Below are 25329 nucleotides of genomic sequence, written 5' to 3'. Positions count from 1 at the left end.
GCCATCTATCAGAAACTAATTTATACTTTTTTTTTTTTTTTTTTTTTTTAGAAAATGGATTCTACATCTTTATTCCCAACATTTCTAGATGTGGATCTGACAGTTTTACATGTTGAGTGTCTTCCCAAAGATATTCTTGTGAAATTTCAAGGCAAAAATAAGAGGGAGTGTCAGTTTGACTATCACATTTTGCAGAGGGAGATACAGTACATCCCCAAAGTGAAGACTAATGTGGGCGTCGATGAGTTTTGTCTGGTGGAGGAGAAAGCGGGTGGAGAATGGCAGAGAGGAAGAGTGGTAGGAAAGAAGAACGGAGTGTACACAGTGCTGCTCATTGACCGGGGAGAAGAGCTGAAGGTGGATGGCACTCGGGTAGCCTCAGCTTGTGAAAAGTTGTTTGAGCTCCCTCCCAGAGTCATATTCGGCATTTTTGCCAACATCCTCCCAGTTGGAGAGAAATGGTCTCCCAAGGCTTTGAATTATTTCAAGTCACTAGTAGGAATACAGCTGAGAGGCAATATGCAGACTATTTTGCCCCTTCAAATGAGTCTTCTCGAGGCACCCAAAGTTATAGCTGAAGTTCTTGAATTACAATTAGGAAGATTTGTTGATCGGGATACGTTTTGTCTTATTGTGGAAATATTAAAGGAACTCCCCCAGCCAATGCCAGACTTACTACAACATAGAAGACCTGAGTCATCGGTAAGTAGTAACAGGACTTCACTTGATGTTCAATATATCCTAGATAATTTCCAGCCATCTTTATCGGTGGGAAGTTTGGACAGCGTCAAAGTGTCATCTGCATTGAGCCCTGGTAAATTTTATTGTCAATTACTTAGGCGGATTCCAGAGCTAGAAGACTTAACGGAGTGTATGAATTTGCATTACAACACAGTAGGTCAAGAAACCAGCCCCACTTGTGACAATTTTGGACTCCTGTGTGTTGCTAAAGGGACAAACGGACAGTGGCAAAGAGGAATTCTCCAGCAGCTCTTGCCCGATAATCAAGTGAAAATTTGGTTCATGGACTATGGCAGCAGTGAGTCTATACCCTCGATTCACGTGAAGAAATGGAAACAGGATTTTATTTTTGCACAGTTATTTTCCTTTGCATGTTCTCTGACATATTTGCATTGTCTGGACCCAGAAGTAAGAGAACAACAACTGACCTTGTTTAAGCAAGCCCTGTTAGGACATGTAGTGTATGCCCACATTGACTGGTTCAGTGAGGATGAACATTTATATTATGTGACTTTACAGTCTCAAGAATCGGCAATTAATTCTAAGTGTCTGCTGAGGACTCCGAGCACACAAACACTTTGTCCTGCATCTGAGTGTAACGTTCCCAATGCCTTGAGTGAGGCAGCCACTCCCGATGCAGGCAGCTTTGCAGCTGACGGTTTTATTGGAAATGTTCAGCAGGCAGTGGGTGGACCAAGTGAAAAAGATGACTTAACAGCGGGTTTTCCTATTGAACCTGTAACAATGGAGACAGACTCTACCCACATAGCATTTGTGGTGAACGTATTGAACCCATCAGATTTCTGGGTACGCCTTAGTAAGTATCAGAACAAATTTCAAGACATAATGGAAACTATAAATGAGTTTTATAATGCATCTGAAAATGACGAACTGACTCTGAGAAACCCTGAACCTGGACTGTTCTGTTGTGCCAGATATAGCAAGGACAAATGTTTCTACCGAGCCGTCATCACTGAAAGGAACGATTATTGGATTAATGTTTACCTCCTGGATTATGGAAGTACTGACTCCATACCATTTTTTGATGCCAAAATTTTGCTTCCAGAATTTTGGGATTTGCCTTCCTTAGCCATGCATTGTTCACTTGCACATATATCTCCTGCCAAAAATTTATGGATCCAGGCAGCAACAGATTATTTTAAAAAAATCGTTCTGAACAAAGCAATTTTGCTTCAAGTTAGAGCAAAGAAAGGTGACAAGTACATGGTGAATATTCAGGATATCGAAGCTGCTGAAAATATGGACGTTGTCTCTCTGATGCTACAAGCTGGATATGCAGAATCTGCAGGGGTAGCATTAGAAGATCTCCCCAAATCTGTAAGAGACTGTTCAGTGTTAAAATATAAAGATACGCTTCATGATAAAAATGTGGTCCCTGCCCCAGACAAAAGACCCAAGCCTGAAAACTCACATTCTGAGAAGCTGAAAGAAAATCTCTTATCTTCACACAGGTTCCTGGATGTAAAAATTTCTTTCAACTTGTGTTTTGAACCGAGCTCATCACGGCCTTATAAGGAATATGTGTTCAAGCCAGGAAAACTTCTCGAAGTCAACTGTTCTTATTGCCATGGCCCAGGTGACTTTTCATGCCAGCTTCTGTGTAAGTTAAGAGATTTGAAATTACTGATGGAACAAATTCAAGATTATTATAGCATCCATCCAGAGCCATATCAGTTTGGGAAGGTAGCTTGTGTGGCTAAGCATTCCAGAGATGGGAAGTGGTACAGGGCCGCCATCTTGACTCAAGCATCAGACCAAGAAGTTGAACTAATATTTGTTGACTATGGCAACCAAGAGCGAGTTTTCATTAAAGATCTTTGTGCCATCAACCCACATTTTCTTGCTTTAGAAGCCCAAGCTTTCAGATGCTGTCTCAACTATTTAGTTGAGCCCATTACCTGTAAACTATTGGACTGGACAGCAGAAGCATCTAGAGACTTTGGAAATTTCCTTTCTTCATGTGGAGGGCTACTCACTTGTATTGTGTATGCCTTAGTTCTTATACACCCTAGATGCTTATGTAATTTAGTGGATTTACAATCATCACTTACCAGTGCAAATGAATTTCTCCTTCGTCGTGGCTCCACCCACTACAGTGTATTATCAAGGCCACTACCATTTTCAGTTAGTCTTTACAGTTACTATTATTCTTCCTTTGATATAAAGATTGGAAGTGAAGAAGACGTGTATATATCACATGTGTATAGTCCCAAAAAGTTCTATTGTCAGCTTTGTAGAAACAGTAAAGATTTAGAGATGTTGGAGACAAGAATCACTGAGATGATTAGCCTCAAAATGTGCTCAAAGTATGACTGGTATAGAATGAGACTGTGCATCTCTAAATACATAGAGGATGGGCTCTCATACAGAGCCTTGGTGAAGCCAACAGCATCGTCATCATCTGGCCCTTGTGTTTACTTTGTGGACTATGGGAATGAGCAATTTGTAGAAGAAAACATGCTATGGGCCATTTCCGACCAGTTTCCAGAACTCCTGTTTACACCTATGCAAGCAATTCAATGTTTTCTGTCAGATCTTAGAGATATAGATATTCCAAGAGAAATCAATAGATGGTTTGAAAACAGTTTTTTAGGGAAGCCCTTAAAAGCAGTAATACTGTCTAGAGAGTCAGATGGGCAGCTTGGTATAGACTTATATGATGGGTATCAACATATAAATCAGACAATAAAATTGCTACTTAAAGTTTATGGAGAAAAACACTCTGAGCAAGCATGGTATGTGGAAAAGAATCAGAGGTTAAATCAGGCATTCGCTGCTCCTGTGAAAGGAAACACAGAAAGCATTTGTTGCCACAATGCAATAAATAAAACTAGCCTTGCAACACATTCTGCAAAGAAAACAGATCAATCGATGCATCCCCCAAGCATATATGCCAGGCATTTAAAACCATCAATTTGTTATGAAGTTGAACCCATGCTGAAAAGCACAGCGAAGATGTCCTCTAGGTATGGACTTAAAAGTAAAAAGGTAAGATTCACTCCCAGGTCTGCACGCATCCCTGAAAAAATTGACATTGGCTTCAAATCACGGAAGATGGTATCAAAGGTATTCACCAAAGATGTCAATCAAGCAGCTTCCCCAAGATGGAGCATCCTTCGTAGACCTCCGATCACAAAGATTCCTCAGCCTCACATAGACTTGAGTACCCAGGTTAAAGGGTCTGCACCCACTAGCCACCATCCAGCCAATTTTCACATTCCGCTTGCTGGGAATGGAAATGAAGCCATAGGACTCACCAATGTTCTAAATGAAAGAACAAACGGCCAGAAAAAGCAGAACTCCCTGAGCCCTCTGGTGAGAGATTGTGTAGAGTACTCTAGTGACCATGCCGTGTCCAGAGACATTACTAAGGAAGTATTGTCTGAAGGGCCCTTTGAAGTGAAAGTTTTTGATCATGGTAATACTGCCATAGTAAATGGATCTAAAGTTTATTCAATTAACAGGGAACTCTTAACTATGCCCCGGCTGGGAATTTATTCTTTCCTTCGTAGAATAAGATGGAATGGGCCCATTGAAATGTGTCAAAGCAAAATTGCAGATTGTTTTTCCTCGGGAGTAATTAACAGAATAGTTTCCTGTGAATTTTTGAAGACACATGATGGGAAGTGGGAAGTAAATATAACTTGTGGCGGTAAATGTGTCATCAAGAAATTGCTGAGGTGGTCTCCATGTCCTAACCTACAGGAGACAGTGTTGCAGCTGCCTCAGGTCATGTCTCACAAAGTTAGTGCCTGTGAAAACAACCACTCAAAGACAGGAAGAGTAAATCTGGATGAAGATTCCATGATCTTCAAACCACTCTCCAAACAGCTGGTTGAAATTCCTTTTGAACTGGTAAGACACAGACAGCTTGAAAAAGCCAAACTGATTTACGTTTCAGAGACTGGGGGATTTCATGTGAAGTTACCAAAAAATCAGAAAACATCAGATTTAGCACGATTAATTCCTAAAGAATATATTTCCTCTTTTTTCTCAATGGATATTATTGAAAGGGGGTTAGAATTCTTGTCAATATCTAATAGAAATTTAAAATGGTACCAACCCAGAACAGAAGAGCAGTGGGTGAATGAGAAAGTACTTATTGTTTTAGAAAATCATGGGCAGCATGCAGTAGTGCCTGTAAGTAATACCGAGGTACTTAGCAGAGAGATCAGAAATATTCCAAGTCAAGGTATGTCTCATAAATGGATTTGGTTTACACATTCTGAAAAAACAACTCTCAAGTTCCTTGTGTGTTTATTTGCTCATTTGGAAATGAGCATCATTTCTCTGAAATATTTAAACTATGCCTGGGAAGCAGAAATCTTGGTAGATGGCATGTTGCTTTGTGTATCTTTAAATGTGACTTCATCTCTGGAGGAAGAAAGTGAACTGCAGTCTTTAGTCACTGTTTGCAGTCTGGAGCCCCAGACTCTTCTGTCACCGTGTGTAATCAGGCCATTTGTGTGGGCACCTCTCCAAAGTGGTGGGCAGTATTGTGGTATTGCCACTGCTGTCAGTGACCCCTCAGACTTCTTTGTGCAGTTAGAGGATTTCTTTGTTACAATGAAGTACCTTTTTACCTTGCTTTCTGACATACCAGAGCCCTTGCAAGCCTTGCCCCCAGAACACGTGATTCCTGGTTCCAGCTGCCTGTTCAGAAGTGAGTTGGAGGGTCAGTGGAGCAGAGCAGAAATTTCTGAAGTTTCCAATCTATCTTTACATCTCATTTTGATTGACTGTGGACTTTCTGTTCATATACCTTACTCAGAAGCAATCAATCTTAAATCTGTTCCTGAGAAAATTGTGAGTGTGCCAAGGCTGAGCTATCCATGTAGCCTGTATGGCGTCTTACCTGCTACAGAGAAGTTGTGGAATAATGAAGCTAGGCTGTTTTTTCAAGATTTTCTATGCAAATCAGGCTTAGTGTCTCAGTTTAGGGAGTACGGTCCTACAGCAGTATCAGAAGTGGATGTCATTCACAAGAACAAGAGTGTGGCAGATGTGTTAGTGGCGTCTGGTCTTGCCATGCACCCTAAGGATTCAGCTCATCCCAACAGAATGATTGCTGCTGGATCTAAACCACAGAGCCATCCCATCTGCCCACTGTTGGACAAACACTGCTACAAAACAGAAAATATTAATTATAGCACCATAAGACAAAAGCTATGGAAGAAGAAACCTTCGAAGAGGAGACATGTTTCTAGGCGCCTCTTAAAGAAAAGCCGCGTCAGTGAAAAATTACATTCTGTAAACTTAAAACTGAGAAGAAACGTCATTGTTGGGAAACTTAACTTCCCAGGCACTACTCTGCTGGAGATATGCATAGCAGCTTCGTCTGGAGGACCACCTATTCGTTCGGAGAATGACTCAGGCTGCTTTGAAAACATTTTTGAAAACCCATCACCTGCTGGAGCCCAGGAAAAGAGTCACACAACTGACTCAAATGGCGTCGTCAATGAAAGCACGACAGCAGAACACTTGGAAAGTAAGTCGCTGTTTTCAAAGGAGTTTCTCGTTTTGATTCTTTGTTTTTAATGGACTATTTGTCCAGAATGCAGATACCAAATCACAGGGGGAAAATATTTTACTAGAGAATCTGGATAGAGCTAGTCATGGTATGTTTTGGATACAGTCTCAGAACTTAACAGGCAGAGGTAAGAGGGTCACTTAAGGCTAGCCTCAGGTGCATGGTAAGTTCCAGGCCAGCCAGAGCTGCATAGAAAAACCCTGTCCAAACAAACAAACAAATAAAGATGATAATTTGGCCTATAAAATGTTGTTTTGCCATGTTTACCATTTCTCAATGGTGAATTTATTAGCTTTTCATAAAAAAGTAGCTATTTCCACCATCAGGGGCATGTACACATGCATGACATTTAAAAAATTGCTATCAAGAGTTTCATAAAACTCCTGAGGTTGTTGTAGTTCAGAGTGAACTTTTTTTTTTTTGTTTGTTTGCTTTGGTTTTTTGAGACAGGATTTCTTGGCATAACAGTCCTGGCTGTTCTGGAACTTGCTTTGTAGACCAGGCTGGCCTCTAACTCAAAGAGATCTACCTGCCTCTGCCTCCCGAGTGCTGGGATTAAAGGCATGTGCCACCACTGCCTGGAGAAGAATCTGTTTTCTAACAGGCACATTATTTTGTAACAGATAAATTATATATCTAGGTACTTTTGACTATGTTTCTACCATATTACTAAGTCAGTTAAAATTTATTGAACAAATGTACTGAAGTGTATTTTCTCCTAAGCCACTTAGACATAAAACATACTCTAAAGTATTATTAAGATTTCACTATTTTATGTACTATTGTCTGATTTTTTCTTATTCACATTATATTAATTTTTCTCTATGGATTATTTACTATGGATTTTATAGGCGATGATGTCTCTTCTTGATGAATGCTTGCTCAGACTTCAAAATAATTCTTACCCCATATACCAAATTATAACTCGCATCATCACAGATTACACTCTTTCAGTGAGTGGGAATGTCTTGTTTTTACTGATGCACTGTTGTAACATGTTTTATTTGAATTCACATTTAGAATCGTCAGAGTTGATGAGTGCTGTAAAACTGGCTTCTTTTTCCTTTAACTTTGCAGTCTTGCGTTATTGTAGCAGGTGTACGTAGTTGTGGGGGCAGCTGTAGCTAGAGTTTTCCTACCTTGCCCACAGTCAGGACAAATCTTTGTCACCTGCCAGTCCCACAGCCGCTCAGACCCAACCAAGTAAATGCAAAGATATATATATATTGCTTACAAACTGTATGGTCATGGCAGGTTTCTTGCTAACTGCTCTTATAGCTTAAATTGATCCATTTCCATAAATCTATACCTTGGTTAGTGGCTTGCCGGCATCTTCACATGCTGCTTGTCATGGCGGTGGCTGGCAGTGACTCCTTCCTGTTCTTTCTTTTCTCCTCTCTGTTAGTCCCGCCTATACTTCCTGCCTAGCCACTGGCCAATCAGTGTTTTATTTATTGACCAATCAGAGCAATTGGACATACAGACCGTCCCACCGCAGGCAGCGGGTGGTTTGTTATGTTCCAGGCACTGTGTTGAGTTGTATGCATTCTCTCACTGAAAAATTCTGGCGGCACTGTGGTAGAAGCTGGTATTAAAGTTCGAGTGGGTACCTGAACTGTACCTGTTTGTCTGCATTGCAAGTCACTTTATTCATTTTTTGTGGTTGTTTTGAAGCAAGGCTGGGGGTCTATTAGAAAGGATTTGAAAATAGATTTAAGCATGGATGTTAAGAGAAGGATAGAGTATTGGGATGGGGGTGCTTAAAGCGTAGTTGTAGCAGGGAGTGGTGGCACATGCCTGCAGTCTCAGCACTCAGAAGGCAGAGGCCAGGAGAAAGCTGCAAGTCTGAGGCCATCTTGGTCTACATGGTGAGTTCCTGGCCAGTCAGGGATCTATAATGAGAACATAACTCAGAAACAAAGCAAACAGAACACGACAAAACATATCAGCATACAGACACCCAATTTGAGCTGGGGCTTCTTAAGACATAATAAATAGCATTTAACTATCATGCATATGATTCTAGTAGCTGCTGAAGGTACATGGCTGTGCTGGCTAGTTTTCTGCCAACTTGACACGAGCTAAAGTCATAAGGGAAGAGGGAATCTCAATTGAAAAAAAAAAATGACTCCCTAAGCTTGGGCTGCAGGCAAGGCAAGCCTGTAGGGCATTCTCTTAATTGGTGAATTGGGAGGGCCCAGCCCATGTGGGCGGTGCCACCCTTGGGATGGTGGTCCTGGGTTCTGTAAGAAAGCAGGTTGAGCAAGCCATGATGAGCAAGCCAGTAAGCAGCTCCACCCCCCCCCATGGCCTCTGCATCAGCTTCTGCCTCCAGGTCCCTGCCCTGTTTGAATTCGTGTCCTGACTTTTTTGCTGTGATGAACAGTGATGTGCAAGTGTCAGCCAAATAAACCCTTTCCACCCCAAGTTGCTTTGGTCATGGTGTTTCACTACGGCAATAGTGACCTTGACTGGGACAGAAACTGGTCCCAGGAGAGTGGGGGTATTGCTGTGACAGATCTGACTATGCATGTTGTTTTGGGGAGAATTGTGGAGGGATTTTGGAACCTTGGGCAAGGAAAGCCATCCAGCATTCAAAGCCTGCAGAGCTGTGGGAACTTGGAAGAAAAGAGTGCTGAGAGAAATGTAGGCGATGGCTTCTGAAGTTCCAGCGGGAAATTTAAAGACGCTATTGGGGCTGTTTGCTATTGTGGATTAAGAGTCCATGGTTCTTGTTAGCTGGGGCTGAAGAATCAGCTGTGATCAGCAAGCTACCAGAACCACCATATGGTCAAACATAGTCAAACCTGTTCTTTGCTGAGAGACTCAGTGCTAGTCAGCAGGAGCTAGGAAATTCGTGGTGATGAAAAAGAGACTAGAATCGTTGAGATAAAATCTTGGAAGTGTTTCCTCGGGGTCAGAACACAGAAGCTGTGCTCCAGAGGTGACAAAGGGTGTACCTTGCGCTGGCAGTTGAACTTGGTCATGGGTAAATTCCCTGAGATGGTGCTGGTGTTAGAGGTATGAGGGATTATGAAGAACAGCTGAGGGTTGGCATTGTGAGAGGTCAGCAGAGGACACTGGTTGAAGGTGCAGCTGGAGTAGCAGTGGAAGGCCCAGGACTGAAGGGGTCATGCAGGAAAGTTGAGGCTCGACACCATGAAGAGAGCTCAGGGAAAGTGCAGCCCAGTTGCAGCCAGAGGTCCCAGTACCATGGGATGACCACCGAGAACAGCAGCAGCCGTGGAGTGAAGATGGCCTGAGTTTAAGAGACAGGCTGTATGCTGCATAGGCAGATCTGGAGAAGCAACCTAAGCCCCTCGGAGAAGCCCAAAGATTGCAAGTGAATTGCAGATAATCGGACATGGAGTTATTCATACTGTTGGAGTTTGGTTTTGCTTGGTTCAGGTTTTAAGTTTTTTTTTTCCCAGTAAAGAAGTTATGTAGGTGTATTATACAGGTTAATGGAATGATACAGGTTAATGGAATGATAAACTCTAAACTTTGGTTGAAAAGATCAGTGGAATCCTTCTTTTGCCATTAAATGTCTAGTTTTCTTTATACTTATTACTCTTTGAGAATTTTATATATCTATACAATGTACTGTGATCATTCTTGGCTAGCAGGGATGGAGGGTTCCTTTACCTCTAAATCTTGAGAGAGAGAGAGAGAGAGAGAGAGAGAGAGAGAGAGAGAGAGAGAGAGAGAGAGAGAGAATGAGAATAAAACAATCTCTTCACACAGGCTTAGGATCTTGGCTACTTGGGAAGGTGAGGCATGCTGCGGGATGTTTTTCTGTATGGTGTGAATATGTGTTGTTATGATTTGCTAATAAAGAAGTGTATCTGGCCTATGGCGAGTCAGGTTATAGCCAGGCAGGAAATCCAGCAGATAGACAGGAAGAGAAAGGAGAGGCAAGAGATACCATCCCACTGTCCTGGGAGCAGCATGTAATGGCACACAGGTGAGGCCACAGAACATGTGGTAACATATAGATTAATAGAAATGGGCTGAATTTAGATATAAGAGCTAGCTAGCAAGAGGCCTGCCATGGACTATACAGTTTGTAAATAATATAAGCTTCTCTGTGTTTACTTGGGTCTGAGTGGCTGAGGAACTGGGCAGGACACAGGAAAAAACTTCTGACTACAGAGGCAGGCAGATCAAAAGCTTATGGCTTGTCTCAGCTACAGAGTAAGTTCAGGGTTAACCTAGGCAACTTAATGAGACTCTGTCTCAAAATAAAAACTGGGATAAAGAGATAGAGATGTGGCTCAGTATTAGAGTGTATAAGGCCATAGCTTCATATCCCTGTACCGCCCAAACAAGCAAAAACCCCAAACCAAACCAAAACAGTAACATTAAAAAAATCAAACACACAAAACCCCACAATTATTCATCAACAAAGTGCCATACATCTAAAGGTTCAGTATTGAAAGTCAGATGTGACTCATGAATATTGAAGGAAGAGTTACTATTATTTGGATTTTCTCACATAGATACTACATAGGAGTGTCATCATGTGGGGGCCTACTCATTTAAATGTATGTAAATAAAGAAAGGAAGAGGAGTCAGGGAGATGGCTCCTCAGTAAAGTGTTTGCCTAGGAAATATGAGGATCAGAGTTCAGATTCCTAATAGCTCCATGAAAACAGGACACGGTGGTTCATATCTGCTATACTGGTTTGGGGGTTGGGTGAGAGATGTGATGGAGCATGGCACATCCTTGACCTCCCTGGCCAGACAGCCTAGCCAAAATGACAAGATCCAGTCTCAAATCAGATGGAGAGTCATAGAGGAGGTCACCCGACATTCTGGCTTCCATGTGTTCATCTGAGTGAGATCCTGTATGCACACACTCAGTTGTGCACATCCACACCACACCCCCAACACATAGGGAGGAAGAGGATTTAACATACACCTTTCTCCTAAGTATTCCTGGATTGCCTTTATTCATGGCGGCTTGAGTAAGTGAGCAAACAGAACAGGACTCTCATGGTAGGAGAAGGGCTTTTCCTCCCATAAACATTTCTGTTTCTGCATAAAGAGAAGCACTTGGGATGGGACAGAAGGTCTCTCTCTCTCTCTCTCTCTCTCTCTCTCTCTCTCTCTGTATGTGTGTGTGTGTACATACATTAACTACACATACACACACATATATCTCTATCTATCTATCTATCTATCTATCTATCTATCTATCTATCTATCTATCTATCTATCTATCTATCTACATACACATATATACACTACAAGGTGAGAATGACCACTTTCTGGATATGGCTGAGAAAAGTTAAGTATATCCCTCATGTTAAGTAAAGATCAGGAGGTTACTCAGATGTTTCTGACTGCTTTTTGTTCATCATTTAAGTGCTTAGATATAGCACCAGGTGGCACAGGCCTGTAATCTCAGCTATATGGGAAACTGAGGCAGGGGGAGAACAGGTTCAATGTGAGCCTGGCAACTTACTGAGACCTTGTCTCAAGTAAAAAGAGACCAAGTCAGTCCAATGTGGTGGTGTACAAGCATGGTCCCAGCATTTAGGAGATGGAGGCAGGAGGATCCAGGAGTTCAAGGTCATTCTTAGCTGTATTGTGATTTTGACATGAGTCTGGAGTACATGAGATCCTGTCTCAAAATAAAAAAAATCAATTAATTAATAAAAAAATGGCATGAGGAGAAGCAGGGGGCACATGAGGCAGAGCACACATGAGGTCCAGCACACAGGGTCCCAGGTTCAGTCCTCAGTGCTGCAAAGGAAAAGAAATGCAGTTGAACTTCAGGAAGACTTAAGTTTGCTCTCTGATGATTCCATACATGTATCTCCCTGCCAGCCCTGTCTGAACCCCTCCCCCAATTCTGTTGTCACTTTCATGAATTGTCTTATTTTGTGACCCACTTAGTTTAATCAGGGCCATCTATTTGCTACTGCGAGACTCAGGGAGATGTCTTTAAAAAATATACTCTTGGTTGCAAAACCACATGTGTTGGATTATATACAACACTTTCCACTGACCTTTTAGCTGCACGTATTTTTAACCTTCTTTGTTTTTCCCTCATAAGAGTTTTTCAAAGAACTGGCTTTTCTGCTCCCTCTTTGTCTCCTAGTGCTCTTAGCACACAGATCGAGTCATTAGATGAACCAAACATTACATAAAACTCTCCTGAATTAAGCCCAAGTATTGAAGGCCATTCAAGGAGAAATTATACTGTCGAAACACATATAAGAAACATGATTTTGTGCATTACAAATAAATTTATCCACTTGCTGTGGTCATAGTTTTAAAAAAGCAAAAAACAAAGAAGAGTGGTAAAGCACAGGTGTGGTTTTACTACTGAACTCCTGCAGGAAGAGGTCACTGCTAGTGTGCCACTACCACCTGCCTCGGTCTAGGACAGAATTACTTTTTTCAGTTATCTCCTTTGATTGAAAGTCTCAATAATCCCATCTTTTGTGTAATAAATAATCCAGAGACTAGAGAGATGGCTCAACCATTAAGAGCACCTGCTTCTCTTCTAGAGGACCAGAGTTCGGATTCCAGCTCACATCTACCTGTAACTCCAGCTCCAGGGGATCTGGCACCCTCTTCTGGTCTCTGTGAGTAGCTGCACATACATGTACACACACACACACACACACACACACACACACACACACACACACACACACACAGAGAGAGAGAGAGAGAGAGAGAGAGAGAGAAGTCCATTAAAATAAATCTTTTAAACAATGTACATAGTTTTAGCATAGTACTTACTATCATGGATACCTTCATGATAAAGCTTCTGTTTGAAGATGGAACTGTGATAATGAGCCATTTTTAGTTCTAACTGTGTAGAATATAGTCAAAAGAGCAGGGTGTATACATTTTCCCAATGTGGAAATGTATTGATTACGGTAAGATGTTTCTAGTTGTTTTTTTTCATTTTGTGACTTTTAATCATACTTTTTTTTTTTTCACTACGGGAGATTGATCCTGGGACTTTGCTTATACAGGCAAGCAATTCTGCCACAGAGGTACATGCCTCTTTTTGCTGTTTTGTTTGTTTTGTGACATCATCTCATTAAAGGGCCCATGCTAGGCTCAAGCTCATCTTGCAATCTAAGCAGTCCCTGAACTTGACATTTTCCTATCTTGGCTCCTTGTTGCCCGCCCCTTTAGGGTTTTTTTAAAGTAAAGAAATCCTGTTTGCAGTAGCACAGTGAAGTCATGAGTAATTCTCAGTAAAGCCATCAATATTTTAAAGATTATAACACACGCTCCTGTTTTGCTTTTCAGTTGAGGGAGATGGAGCCTCAGATCACTTATGCATCAGTTTGGCAACAAATGGTACGTAGGACAGTGTGGCACTGCCATCTTGCTTTAGCTGTTCCAGAGCCAGAACAAAAGAGGTAAGCACAGGGAAGCTGTTCCCACTAATGCATGTTAAGGGATGCATGTTAATGCATGTTAAAGGATGACCTTGCCGTGTTATTTCTCCTGGAGACCATACTAAAGTGCCACGGACAATTTTTTTGTGGCCGAGAATGGGTACCATTTAGGAAGTGTGGCTTATCATCCTACAGTATCTTAGAATACTTCAGGAATACTTCTTAAGTTTGTTCTCTGATGATTCCAAACACTCATCTCCCTGCCATCCCTGTCAAATCTCCTCGCCCAGTCCCTTTGCCACTTTTGTGAAATGACTTGTTTTGTGACCACTTGTTTTGATAAACTACCCTTTGTGTGCAGTTGAAAGCCAGTGGGCCTCTTACATCGTTCCCTTTTCCAGGTGTCTTTGTTTCACTTGTTAGTTTTGTAGAATCATGGTTATAATATATTTAGTTAATACTCCATGGGCAGGCATTTCCCCTAGAAAATATGGGTGCTCATGTTTACTGAAAGAATATAGGAGAGAGGTCAGATTTAATCCCATTCTTTCTAATTGAATCTAACTGAATCTAATTTCCTCATACCATATATTTATGTGTATAGTTTTATTTTTCTTTTAAATAAAGCCTAATGTAGCATAGGCTGCCCTCAAATTTGCTGCAAAGTCTCAGCTGGCCTTGATCTCTTGCTCAGCCTCACAAGTAGTGCTGGAATTGAAGGCATGAACCATCACACCTGGCTTCTTATCTCTACTTTAATTTGATTTCATATTTCTGGTTACTTGCTCTTTTAACTCTTTTCATTTATAATGCTATGTTGTATATTTCCCACAAATTCTGTGTGTTATATACACATGCATGTAGATGCATTGATCAAATCCACCCTGCTGCCTCTCAAACCTGTACAAAGCAATATACTACATCAGTTTGACTTTCTTTGGCTTGAAGATGAGGATATGCATGCCATTAATGTCCACTGTTATGTACGTGGAGGGGAAAGCCATAGCTTGCCATTGCATTTACCTATGAGTTGGAATGCATTTTGAAAGTGAACATTCATTAATTGAGCAATTTTGAGAACACTGTTTCAATTCAAAAGTAGAACTATCAAGTTATACAATTATACTCGAGAGTCAACATAATGGAGGTAGTTTTGAAAAGTTAAACATTTGCTAATTTAAAGAATATTTGAAATGAAACCCGAGAATGAAGCAATAGGGAATATCTTTGTCTGTGCATTCATATTAAATAGATTGGTGTAGTTGCATGGAAGTTAGGAGATAATTTTAGATATAATATTTTTGAAGCCAGTGTGATTTTGTTTGGCATCTTGAGTTTCAAAGATTATTGAGGAATGAGAATCTACCTACCTATAACCTTTCTGCTGTTTGTCCAATATGTTTTGCAGTCATTTTTGATCAGATAGTTTAGTATTTACACTTTGTACTCAAAACTCCTTGAATATTTTTGGATTACCCTCCCCATAAGCACTGAAAAAAATGTGCAGATTATTTTCTGCCATCTTGAAGTTTTTCTGGTGGAGAAATAATTTGTTTTGTGGATTTGTGTGGTGGATGTATCAGTGAAATGTTTGTTTTGTTCTGCTACAGGAGAATATGGAAACATGAATGATTAGGGTTAAAGGAGATGCATTTCAAGACAATTGTCTAAGCTTAGACAATAGGTTAATAATAAAGGCCCTCTTTGGCTTTCAGTTGTACATAGTTCTTTTCAACTTTATATAGATCTTGATATTTTATGTCTTTTATGTTTGGAAACAGCATAGCAGATAAACTAGAACATTTATTTGTTGCAGTCAAGTTTTCAATACTATAGGAAATGACATTTTAACAAGTTTACATTTCAGTGAATTTATACTTGATATAATTGTTTGGACAGACTTAAGAAATTGGGTCGACTCCTGTTAAGATAGTTTCTAATTTAAAGCCAGCCTTTTGTCACTAGTACGTTGGAAGTGTTAGGCGAGATGATTTTCATGAGTTCAAAGTCAGACTCAGCTTCACAGCCAGCCGCAGGCTCCTCAGCACTGCATAGCCACCCCTTATCTCAAGCCAAACAACTCCCAAACCTAGATTTTCCTTTGTGCTTCATATCATAGGTATACTACTTAATTTATTATACTATAAAATTAATAAATGACAGTTGTGTGTAGTAAGGGTTACATTTCATTCATAGTACTTAGAAATAAGACAAACTATATTTTGTCAAAATACAAATATTAGAATAATATCCTTTTCCCAACCTAATACACTTATATTAATTTACTTAATGTGAGGTCTTTTGCTCTCTAAATGCTGCCAATAGACTTTTATTTAAAAATTTGGGAAGCAGAACATTTAAAATATTAGGTAAAATGTTTCAAAATTTAGGATTATTAAGTTGAAGCCTTGGAATTTCCATTCGCCTCCAGCATTGTTCTGTTTTTAGCACATATATTTAAACTTATTTAAACCTGTTAATCTGGAAAATGCTATCAGAAGATTAGCAAAATGATTAAGATTATTGATTGTTTTGAGGAAGAAGCATGACACACTATTCATGTTTCAAAGCTCTATCACGATGTGAAATAAAACAATCAATGCTGACATGGCTAAATGCAAATTATATAACTTTGTTTTCTACCAATAATCATTTTTACCCTATATTTTTCAGAAGGAGATGTTGAGTAAAATTTTGGTGTTTTTCTTTGCTCATTAAAAAATTATCTATTTATCTTGCCTTTATATCAGTGCAACTTCCTCCCTAATTTTTTAGTAGTATTGAACCCCAATATAACTTTAAAAAGTTTTTTTTTGAGATATTACTGCTTTTTATTTTTATTTTTGATACAGGGTTCCCCTGGGTAGCCCTGGCTGTCCCGGAACTCACTATGTAGACCAGGGTGGCCTGGAACTCACAGATCTGCCTGCCTTTGCCTCCCAAGTGCTGGGATTAAAGGCACATACTACTATGTCTGGTTCTAAGGGAATATTTTTCATGTGTTGTCTATTTTTGAGATAAAGTATTTTCACAATAAAGTATTTTAAGTATGGTTCTGTAAAGTCTGAAATCTGGGGTGAGTTTTAAATGCATTTAAATACAGCATTGAATGACTAGTGGGGGAATCACTAGAGAGAGTCAGGGGTCTGGTAGTCATTCCACTTTGTAGTGTTCTCTCCTAGCACACACAAAGCTGGAGTTTGATCCTCGGTACTGCATAAATTGTGTGTATTGTTACATGCCCATAATCCCAGGAGTTGCAGAAGTTCAAGGTATTTTTGAGCTACATGGTGATTTTTGTGGCAGGTGGGATATAAGAGACACTGTCTAAAAAAAGACGGAAAAGGAGAGGGAGAGGGAGAGGGGGAGGGAGAGGGAGAGGGAGGAGAGGGAGAGGGAGGAGAGAGAGAGAGAGAGAGAGAGAGAGAGAGAGAGAGAGAGAGAGAGAGAGAGAGAGAGAGAGAGAAAGGAAAAACGGGCCAGGGAGGGTTTAACTTATGATAACATACTAATTTTACTTCAAAGTGTTCTTAAACTATATTTCTGGCTTGTCATCATGATTTTGAGGTAGAACCCTGTGTTAAAAGTAGACCTAGAAGTTAGGCATTGTGGTGCATGCCTTCAACTCACTTGGGAAGACAGAGGCAGGCAGATCTCTGAGTTCCAGGTCAACCTGGTCTACAGAGCAAGTTCCAGGACAGCCATGGCTACAGAGAAACCTTAGCTTAAAACCAAAACAAAACAAAACAAATTATATATATTGGATATATATATAACATAATATGTATGGACACACACACACATATATGGACATGTGTGTATATATTCACACACATATTTATTTACACACACACACACACACACACACACACACACACACACACACGGTGGACTTAGAATGAGTTTTGTGAACCCAGAGTTCCAGATAAGGAGTTGTGATTCCACTGTGCTGATACAGTCAGATCTTCATTTACCAGGCATAAGAGATTTTATCCTCTAAAGATGAAGTATAACATGAGTGGACTGCTCTCTGCTGTATTCCTAGGAATATCGTGATTGTAGCTGGGACGGAGTCGTATGGATTAAATGTTAACTGCCATTCTCATTGACCCATTTCAGTGTTCACAGAGGCTGTGTCTCTGGTAGATAAGGGTCTCCTCTTGGTTCCTCCTGCTCTGGGGAATACCACCATTCCCTGTGGTTACACTGAGCCCATTTTCACAACATCATTTCTCCTTCCTGGCAAAAAGTTAGTCTCCCACCACCAAATCTTCACTGACACAGCTGTGAATTCATCAGTGAAGTCACTGGCTTACTGCTCCTGCAGGACATGGAGAAATAGTAGCTCACCTGTACTAAGTGTGTTTGCACTCATTTCTCCCAGGGTTTCAGATCCTTCTTTGTGGGGGACTTGTAGACTTTGCTATGCATTAGAAGGCATGCATTGTAGCTAAGCAGATCTCTGGGTCCTCTTGTCAGTCTCTGGTGTAGACACGCTGGAGTAGGTCTCAGTGTTTGTCATCAATGCCTATGGTGAGTCTGAGAGCCATATCTTGAATAGCTTTCTTCACGAGAGAGGGGCATGGTGGACGACATCCTGACTTGAATGTGGGACACCATCTCTTCACATCTTGCACAACCATCCGAGCAAGTTTCCAGAAGTCTCTCGTCCGCTTATGTAACTTGATGTGTGGCAGTTACTCAGGCTCAGATAAAGTGTTTACACCACCCTGTAAGCTGAGATCATGAGGTACTCTCAGAAAGATAATGGGTGTGACACGGTGGCAAAAGAAATCCAGTCGCACATGAGAGGCTTTGCCTTCGGTCATCTAGGACCTGCCTTGTTCTTAGATTATACACCACCAAAAACATGGGAGCTCCATCCCTTGCTCTCAGGGATGCCACATAATTGACTAATGAAGTGTCTTGTTTTCTGTGGTCCTAGATTTTGTTTTACTAATGTAAAATGTTTTTCTCAGTGTTGAGTCTCTTTGTACTAGTGGTTCTGCTCTGTGTTTTAATGTTACAGATTTTTCTCAAACATCTCTCTGGGGCTCAAAAGGTGCCTGGGAGTTCTTCATTTAGGAACTTCTAAACAAAGACCTGGAAGAGTCAGGGCATTTAGCCTTGGTGGATCTTCTTTGGTTAGTCACCTTCTCATGCTTCTTGTTCCTTGCTAGGAAGATACACGCTGGAAAGCCACGCAGTCTGGGAGCTGAATTAGGAAGTGGACTGAAATTCATTATTCCAAGCACAGAATTTCAATTTCCTTTTAGTGCTGCATACCACCTTGTTCCTGCCACACTGCAGTCTCAAGGTCCCTCTAGAGTCTTAAATATTAGTGGGGACCAAAAGAAGCTTTTGTTTATGTGTGTTTTATCCATGTGTACTATAATAGAGAATAAGATCCAACACTTAAATTTGTGAACTTGCATATTAAAAGATATAAATAATCTAATTATAACAGGATTAACATTAATGTATAAAAACGTAAAAAACAGGGGCTGGAGAGGTGGCTCAATGGTGAAGAGCATGTTTTGCTCTTCCAGAGGACTTGAGATCACTTCCCAAAACCCACATCAGCTAGCTCATAACCACCTATAACTCCAGCTCCATGGCCTATGTAGACAAAATATGCTTAGTGCATATAGTTGTACCCACACTGCCTACATATACATAACTAAAAATGATAAAAATAAACTGAAATATCTAAAAATAGTGATAAAGTGGCATTGTAAAATTGTGAAAGTCTTCTTCAGGTCGGGATATAGATTATAGCTTGATTCCCACACCTCCTTATGTGGTCAATCTGTTTCTATATCATACACCACATGCTCCCGAAAATGTCAGAATGCCTAAGAAAATAAGAATGAAAGATGCAGGTGGCATCTTACTATTATTATGAAAGTAGTTTTGTCTCGCAGACATCCCAGATGGAATTCAGAGACTCAATGACTCTTGCCGAACCACTACTCTGCAGAATACATCTATCTTCTACTGGTGTGTGTGTGTAATTACTTGAGCATTTATGGCTGGACTGGAACCATTGTTCTAATGTAGTTCCATATAGAATATTGATTAATCCTGTTTTTAATTCCATTAACTCGTTTTTATTAATGAAAATAAAATCTCTCTATATGAATCACCCTTGGAAGTACTATTTCAGAGTTAAGATGGTTGCTTCTTACCCTCCCTGAAGTTCTGTATTCCGAGCAGTTGGGATAATACACTTATTTCCCAAGAAGAAGAGAGAAAACAGAGGAAGAAAAGTTGGGTGCCGTGGAGGAAGCTTTTATGTTGAAGAGCAGAGAGAATGTCCCCATCTCCAAGTCACCTCCCGGCGTCTCCCTATCAAGCCACATTGAGTGACATCTGTGAATTCATGTCATTTCCATCGTCGTTCAGTATTCTCCCTTTGGATTTTGTTTGTTTACCTTTGATTTTGTTGGGTATTTTGATGAGGATTTGAGAGGCAGCAAAAACGGGTCTAAATGTTGCCAGCTGTCTCTTTCTCCCCCTCTTTAGCACCGCATATTGACAGGAGCATGTCTGTCTCCTTGGCCATTTTTCATAGATAGGCGTGGAGGATTTTATTTTTCAAAAGCAATTACAGCACTATGTCCTGTCCCCCACCTGGCCTTTAGTGATGGTATAAAAGAGCTGGTTCACACAAGGCTTGTGAGCCGGTTCACACAAGAGGCTGGTTCACACAAGAGGCTGGTTCACACCGCTTTCTTGTTTACCAGGGAACTTGATTAATACTGAGTCCTCTAAGTCTAATGTTGAGCACTCCAAGTCTTAGCAGCTCTGAGGTTGCCATGCTGTGGGTAACACATTACACATGGAGAGGGCAGGTGTAAGACACGGCTATATATCCAGCTTGTGACTATTTTGGTCTTCCTAGATGAGGCTCAGACATTGTGGAGCTAAGAAAAGCCCACACTGCTGTGTCCTGTCTGAATGTCTGCTTTACAGAAGGGATGAGCATAATCTTACTGTTATTTTTACCCATTATGTTCTGGAAGAAGATCCCAGGTGGAAATGATAACTGGTTTGGGTACCAGGAATGGGACGTTGCCCTGAATTTTCCCTGAACAGTGGGCAGAAACATGAAAGGCCTTGGACAGAAGAGATTTGACAAGTGTCAAGAAAGCTGTCAGAGAAGACTCCAAGGGAGTTGAGGGTGGGGGAGGGTATCTTCATCAAACACTGTAAAAGACATTTATCAAAAGTTGCTGCCATCCTAAAATGGAAAATTGAAAATGCACAAATGAATTAAGCAGCAAGATTAAAGAGATTTCTGAGTGGTGAATTTAAGTATTTTCTTATGGTAAAAATCAGAATGAGAAAAATGAAGCCTAGTATTTATTTATTTACAAAGCCTTAGATAAGTATGTGAGATTCATGTTTCAAGTTGACAAAAATGTTATGTTCTAAAATTTTACCCTAAGGCCAAAGACCATCAGTTCCATGTTGCTGATAGAAAAGTATCTTTAAGTAAAGATGGGATTTGGGTGTGTTTATAAAACTCTTTCTTAAGATCTTAGAAACCTCTTAGGTGGCTTTTCACAGTCCTTTTATTATTGATACTTGTTTGTTTGTGACAAACTGTCTCAGTCTCTGTGTAACCCTGCCTGGCAGAAGGGCACGGCCTGGCTCTTCAGAGTGAGCCTGTGGCAAATAAGGATTTGAGAGCTTTACCTGTGTGAACTTTGAGTGGACTGATACTTGATCCACAGGAAACTCAAAAAGCTTTGAAATAAACCGTGGCAAGTTTTCCAAACTTGATTTAGAAATCACAGCCTCTGATGATGAAACGGGTGGAGAACACCACTCTGCTGGCAAGGAGACATGAAGGATGCATGAGGGATAGAGCCAAGAGCCCTGGGGAACAGTTCCCAGGGAGTCCATTAAGGTTTAATCCAGGAATGGCCACGCATGTCTGTGTGCATTCCCAGTGTCTATTTTTATAATGTGAACGCCTGCAAGAGTCACTTTGTGATTGTCCCAGAATGTGTGTTGAATGATTGCGGGGCTAACCTGCTACTTTGTTTTGTAGGTCCTCAGAAGAAATGTACTTGAACACCCAGAAGCCCGATCTGCACCTGGATCTGACTTATTTTTTTATTCTTAGCTATTGTAATTAACTAATGTATTTATTTAGTTAGTTTTGGGACAGGATCTTATCTGTATATAGTTCATGCTGGCCTCGAACCCCTATGTGGGCTAGGTTGGTCACAGAATTTTGATCCTCAATTTCCGTCCTCCTGCCTCTCCCTCCTGAATGCTAGGATTACGAATATATACCACCACGCTGGGATAGACTTGAGTTAAGTGATGAAAACCAAGACTTTATTCTAATATCAGACCAAAATGAGACCTCAGATACCCTTGGGACTGAGTGCAATATGGCCTATCTATAAAAGATACAGATTTTTGCTCAGCAGGCAGGCTGTGTCAGATTGTATCTTCCAAGGATTTCCAGTCTTCCCTGTCTTATTTTTATTCAACATGACCTGTCCACTGCCTATCAAAAGGTAGAATGTTGTTTCCTATCCCTTGGGTCTGGGGAGGTTTATGACTGCTTTGACTAGTGGTATAGTGTAATGTTATATGACCTGGCAAGCTTGGGTTGTAAGCGATGCAGCTTTTGCCTTATTTCCTAGAGAAACCCAACTACCTGACACAGCCAAACTCTGGGAAACCCAAGTCACCTGGGTACAAGGGTTTTGGTCAACAGTACCAGTACCATGTATCCATGAACTTCCAGATACAACATCCATGGACTTCCAGAGATGAATCTTTGAGGTAGTAACTGACCGAGTGTGTGACTTATAAATCTCTAAAGATTCATTAGCTCTGTTCTCATGGTAATATGAAGAGACCTGGTAATGAGGAAAATACGAGCTTCAGGAGAAAAGCATGGGGCATCAGGTTTAGCTGCTTGGTGGTTGTCTTGCTCCACTGTTTAATTTTGAGGTAGTAAGTCTGTTGTCTAAGCTCCAGATAGCTGATTTACCACTGTGTACTAGTTTACACTGGCTTTTTTTGTAGTGTTTCATTTGATTAGCATTGTGTTCTTTTACCCAGTTAAAAAAACTCAATAAATGTGATTGTTTCAATTTGCCTCCATATTTTATGCACGATATATGAGATAAATATATCTTGATCTATTGAAGCATTGTTATCTTTTAAAAGACTGTTTCATGAGCTAAATAATGTGAAAAAACTATAGGTATCTTAGTGAATAGAGAATTATTACAGCTGTGTTGATGCCTTGCCTATTAATAAAACCTACAGTCTGTCTTTAAGGAAGTTAATCTGTCTCCTAAGAATCCATACATATACTTTGAATATCATATGAGCCACATATGCTCTAAGGTAGAGCTTGTGGCTGAAAGTGCAAACTTCCACATAGTTAAGAAGAATGAGTGTAATTCTGGGGGGATTTTGCTGACATCTAGTGGTATTTGGATCGATATGTCAAAAATTTCATTTAGCTCTCCCTATTTGTAAAACTATTTTGTATTTATGTGTATATATGTGGTTCCCCATGGAGGCCAGGAGAGAGGGAATTGGATCCCTTGGAGCTAGAGATCAGGCAGCTGTAAATGCTGGGCACTGAACTCCAGTCCTCTGAAAGAGCAGCAAGTGCTCTGAACTACTGAGCCTCCCCACAACCGTTTTCCTTAATTTTTATACATTTTTAATTTTAAATAAAAAGACATGATATGTCTAAAGTGAGGTTGACCACACTCTTCAGGATGTGTATTGTAGATACGTAATTTGACATAAATGAGTAAATATGACCATCTCCCATTCATTCAGGGATGTAGGCTTTCATTTTCCTTCATTTGCTTAGGTCCCAACTCCTTTTCTTACTTCCTCGAGGTAAGTTGTAGCCACATCTTAGATTTGTTCCATGTGCATGTAGCTCATTCCATGAGTGAAGAGGTTTTATAAATATACAGGGATAATATGCACATTTACTGTGTTTTAGAAAATACACTTTCTGCATTTTAGTATATCTCCTGGAAGTCTTTCTAAGATAAATAACATATTAGTAGTTATTCTTTCTAAGGACATGTATGGTATTTCACATTATGCATGTGTTTTAACTTTGTTTTCATCACTTTTTTACTGAGAGGCATCTATTGTTTAGCTCTTTGCCACACTGGATACAGCTAAAGAACACATCTACCCAAATATTCCCTTATGTAGGGTCATTCATCTCTCCAGGATAACTTCTTGTTAGTGAAATTCCCAGGTAAAAGAATATACCCATTTTAATAAAGGTTAACACTTTCCCTTCAAGCACAGCTGAAATGTCTATAGATAGATAAGTAATCTCATTTCATTTGTAACACTAAAGTTTTGTTCCAGCTTTATTGAGGGAAGTTGGTAAGCATGGATCTGTAAGATGAACAATGGGATGGATGTATACATCATGAGTTGATCATTGTGCTGAAGTGGACTAACATATCTCGTACTTCCTACATCAACAGTAGATTTTTAAATCCCTCAAACATTTTTGCCTAGATGAGAGGTATAAAATAACTCTGTTGAGTTTACTGATTGCTGGAGAATTTTAGCAACTTCGTATGTGTTTTTTGACTCTGAATTTATTATTGTTTGGGTTTTCTAATCCTTGCATTTTGTATGAGATTCATCATCCGGTGTACAGGTATTTTGTAGCAAAGTTCATAAAAGAGCTTTAGATCATCCTGTAATTAATCTTGTCTATTTTTAATATTGTAACTCTGGATTTTCACATGTAATTAAAGCCTTTCTTATGGGGGAGTTACACGTATTTGTAGTCTTCCAGGTTCCCCCCTCTGTTTGACTTTTACTGTTTGACTTTTAATTTAGCTGGAGTTTTTATTTCCAATATACTTAAAAAGTTAAAGTATAATGTGCACAGCAAACGTATATTATTAAGGAGTTATTAAAAAACAGAACCCAACTGAGTCATCACCAACTGGCTACTCAGAAGGAATCCTGCCACTCCTAACTGCTCTTTGATGAAGTTCCTGATGGTTAGAAGCTGCTGTGATGGCTATGGTAATTGACACCCTCCTCCCCTTCTCCCCTTCCTCTCCTCCTCCCCTCCTCCCCTGCTCCCCTCCTTTCCTTCTCTTCTCCTCCTCTCTTCCTCTCCTCCTCCTATTTTGTCTCCTGAACCTTAAAGCTAAACAAAGTAGTTCAACTCAGTGGTGACTAACCTTGGTGTAAGTTAATTTGTGTAATATTGATTTATTTACAAGGTTTTCTTATATAAATCTGGCTGGTTACCTTCAAGTGTTGGATTTACAGGTATGTGCCACTCTGCTGGCTACTATTCTTTAAACATAATTTTAAAAAATATTTATTTTACAACCTAACCACAGTTTCCTCTTCCTCCTCTCCTCCCAGTTCCCTCTCCCTCACCCCCTTCATCCAGACCTCTTCCATTTCTATTTAGAAAAGGGCAGGCCTCCCATGGGTATCAACAAAACATAGCATATCCAGTTGCAGTAAGACTAGGCACTTTCCCTTGTATTAAGGCAGAACAAGGCAACCCAGAATGAGGAACAGGGACCCAAATGCTAGCAAAAGAATCAGAGACAGCCCCTGCACCCACTGTTGGGAGTCTCACAAGAGAACCAAACTTCATAACTGTAACATATA

General features: G+C 40.3%; 1 protein-coding gene across 3 annotated transcripts in view; it reads left to right on the top strand.

Moving 5' to 3' along the window:
• The window catches only part of Tdrd15 (tudor domain containing 15), a 35758-nt gene extending 12974 nt beyond the window's left edge, over positions 1-22784 (top strand). Inside the window, exons 1-5 of one of the 3 annotated variants that reach the window (XM_076559378.1) lie at positions 585-702; positions 840-6250; positions 12811-12888; positions 13571-13683; positions 21722-22784. In XM_076559378.1, coding sequence (XP_076415493.1) covers positions 874-6250; positions 12811-12888; positions 13571-13629 — 5514 coding nt within the window. In that variant the 5' untranslated portion in view covers positions 585-702; positions 840-873 and the 3' untranslated portion in view covers positions 13630-13683; positions 21722-22784. Of the gene's footprint in view, positions 1-51; positions 6251-12810; positions 12889-13570; positions 13684-21721 lie in introns of those variants that run through there. The other 2 variants (XM_042267279.2, XM_076559377.1) reach the window with 2 other exon arrangements.
• The last annotated feature ends 2545 nt before the right edge of the window (positions 22785-25329 follow it).

Source organism: Peromyscus maniculatus, chromosome 22, assembly GCF_049852395.1.
Source record: "Peromyscus maniculatus bairdii isolate BWxNUB_F1_BW_parent chromosome 22, HU_Pman_BW_mat_3.1, whole genome shotgun sequence".
Taxonomy (NCBI): Eukaryota; Metazoa; Chordata; class Mammalia; order Rodentia; family Cricetidae; genus Peromyscus; species Peromyscus maniculatus.
This window is presented reverse-complemented; position numbering and strand designations above follow the sequence as displayed.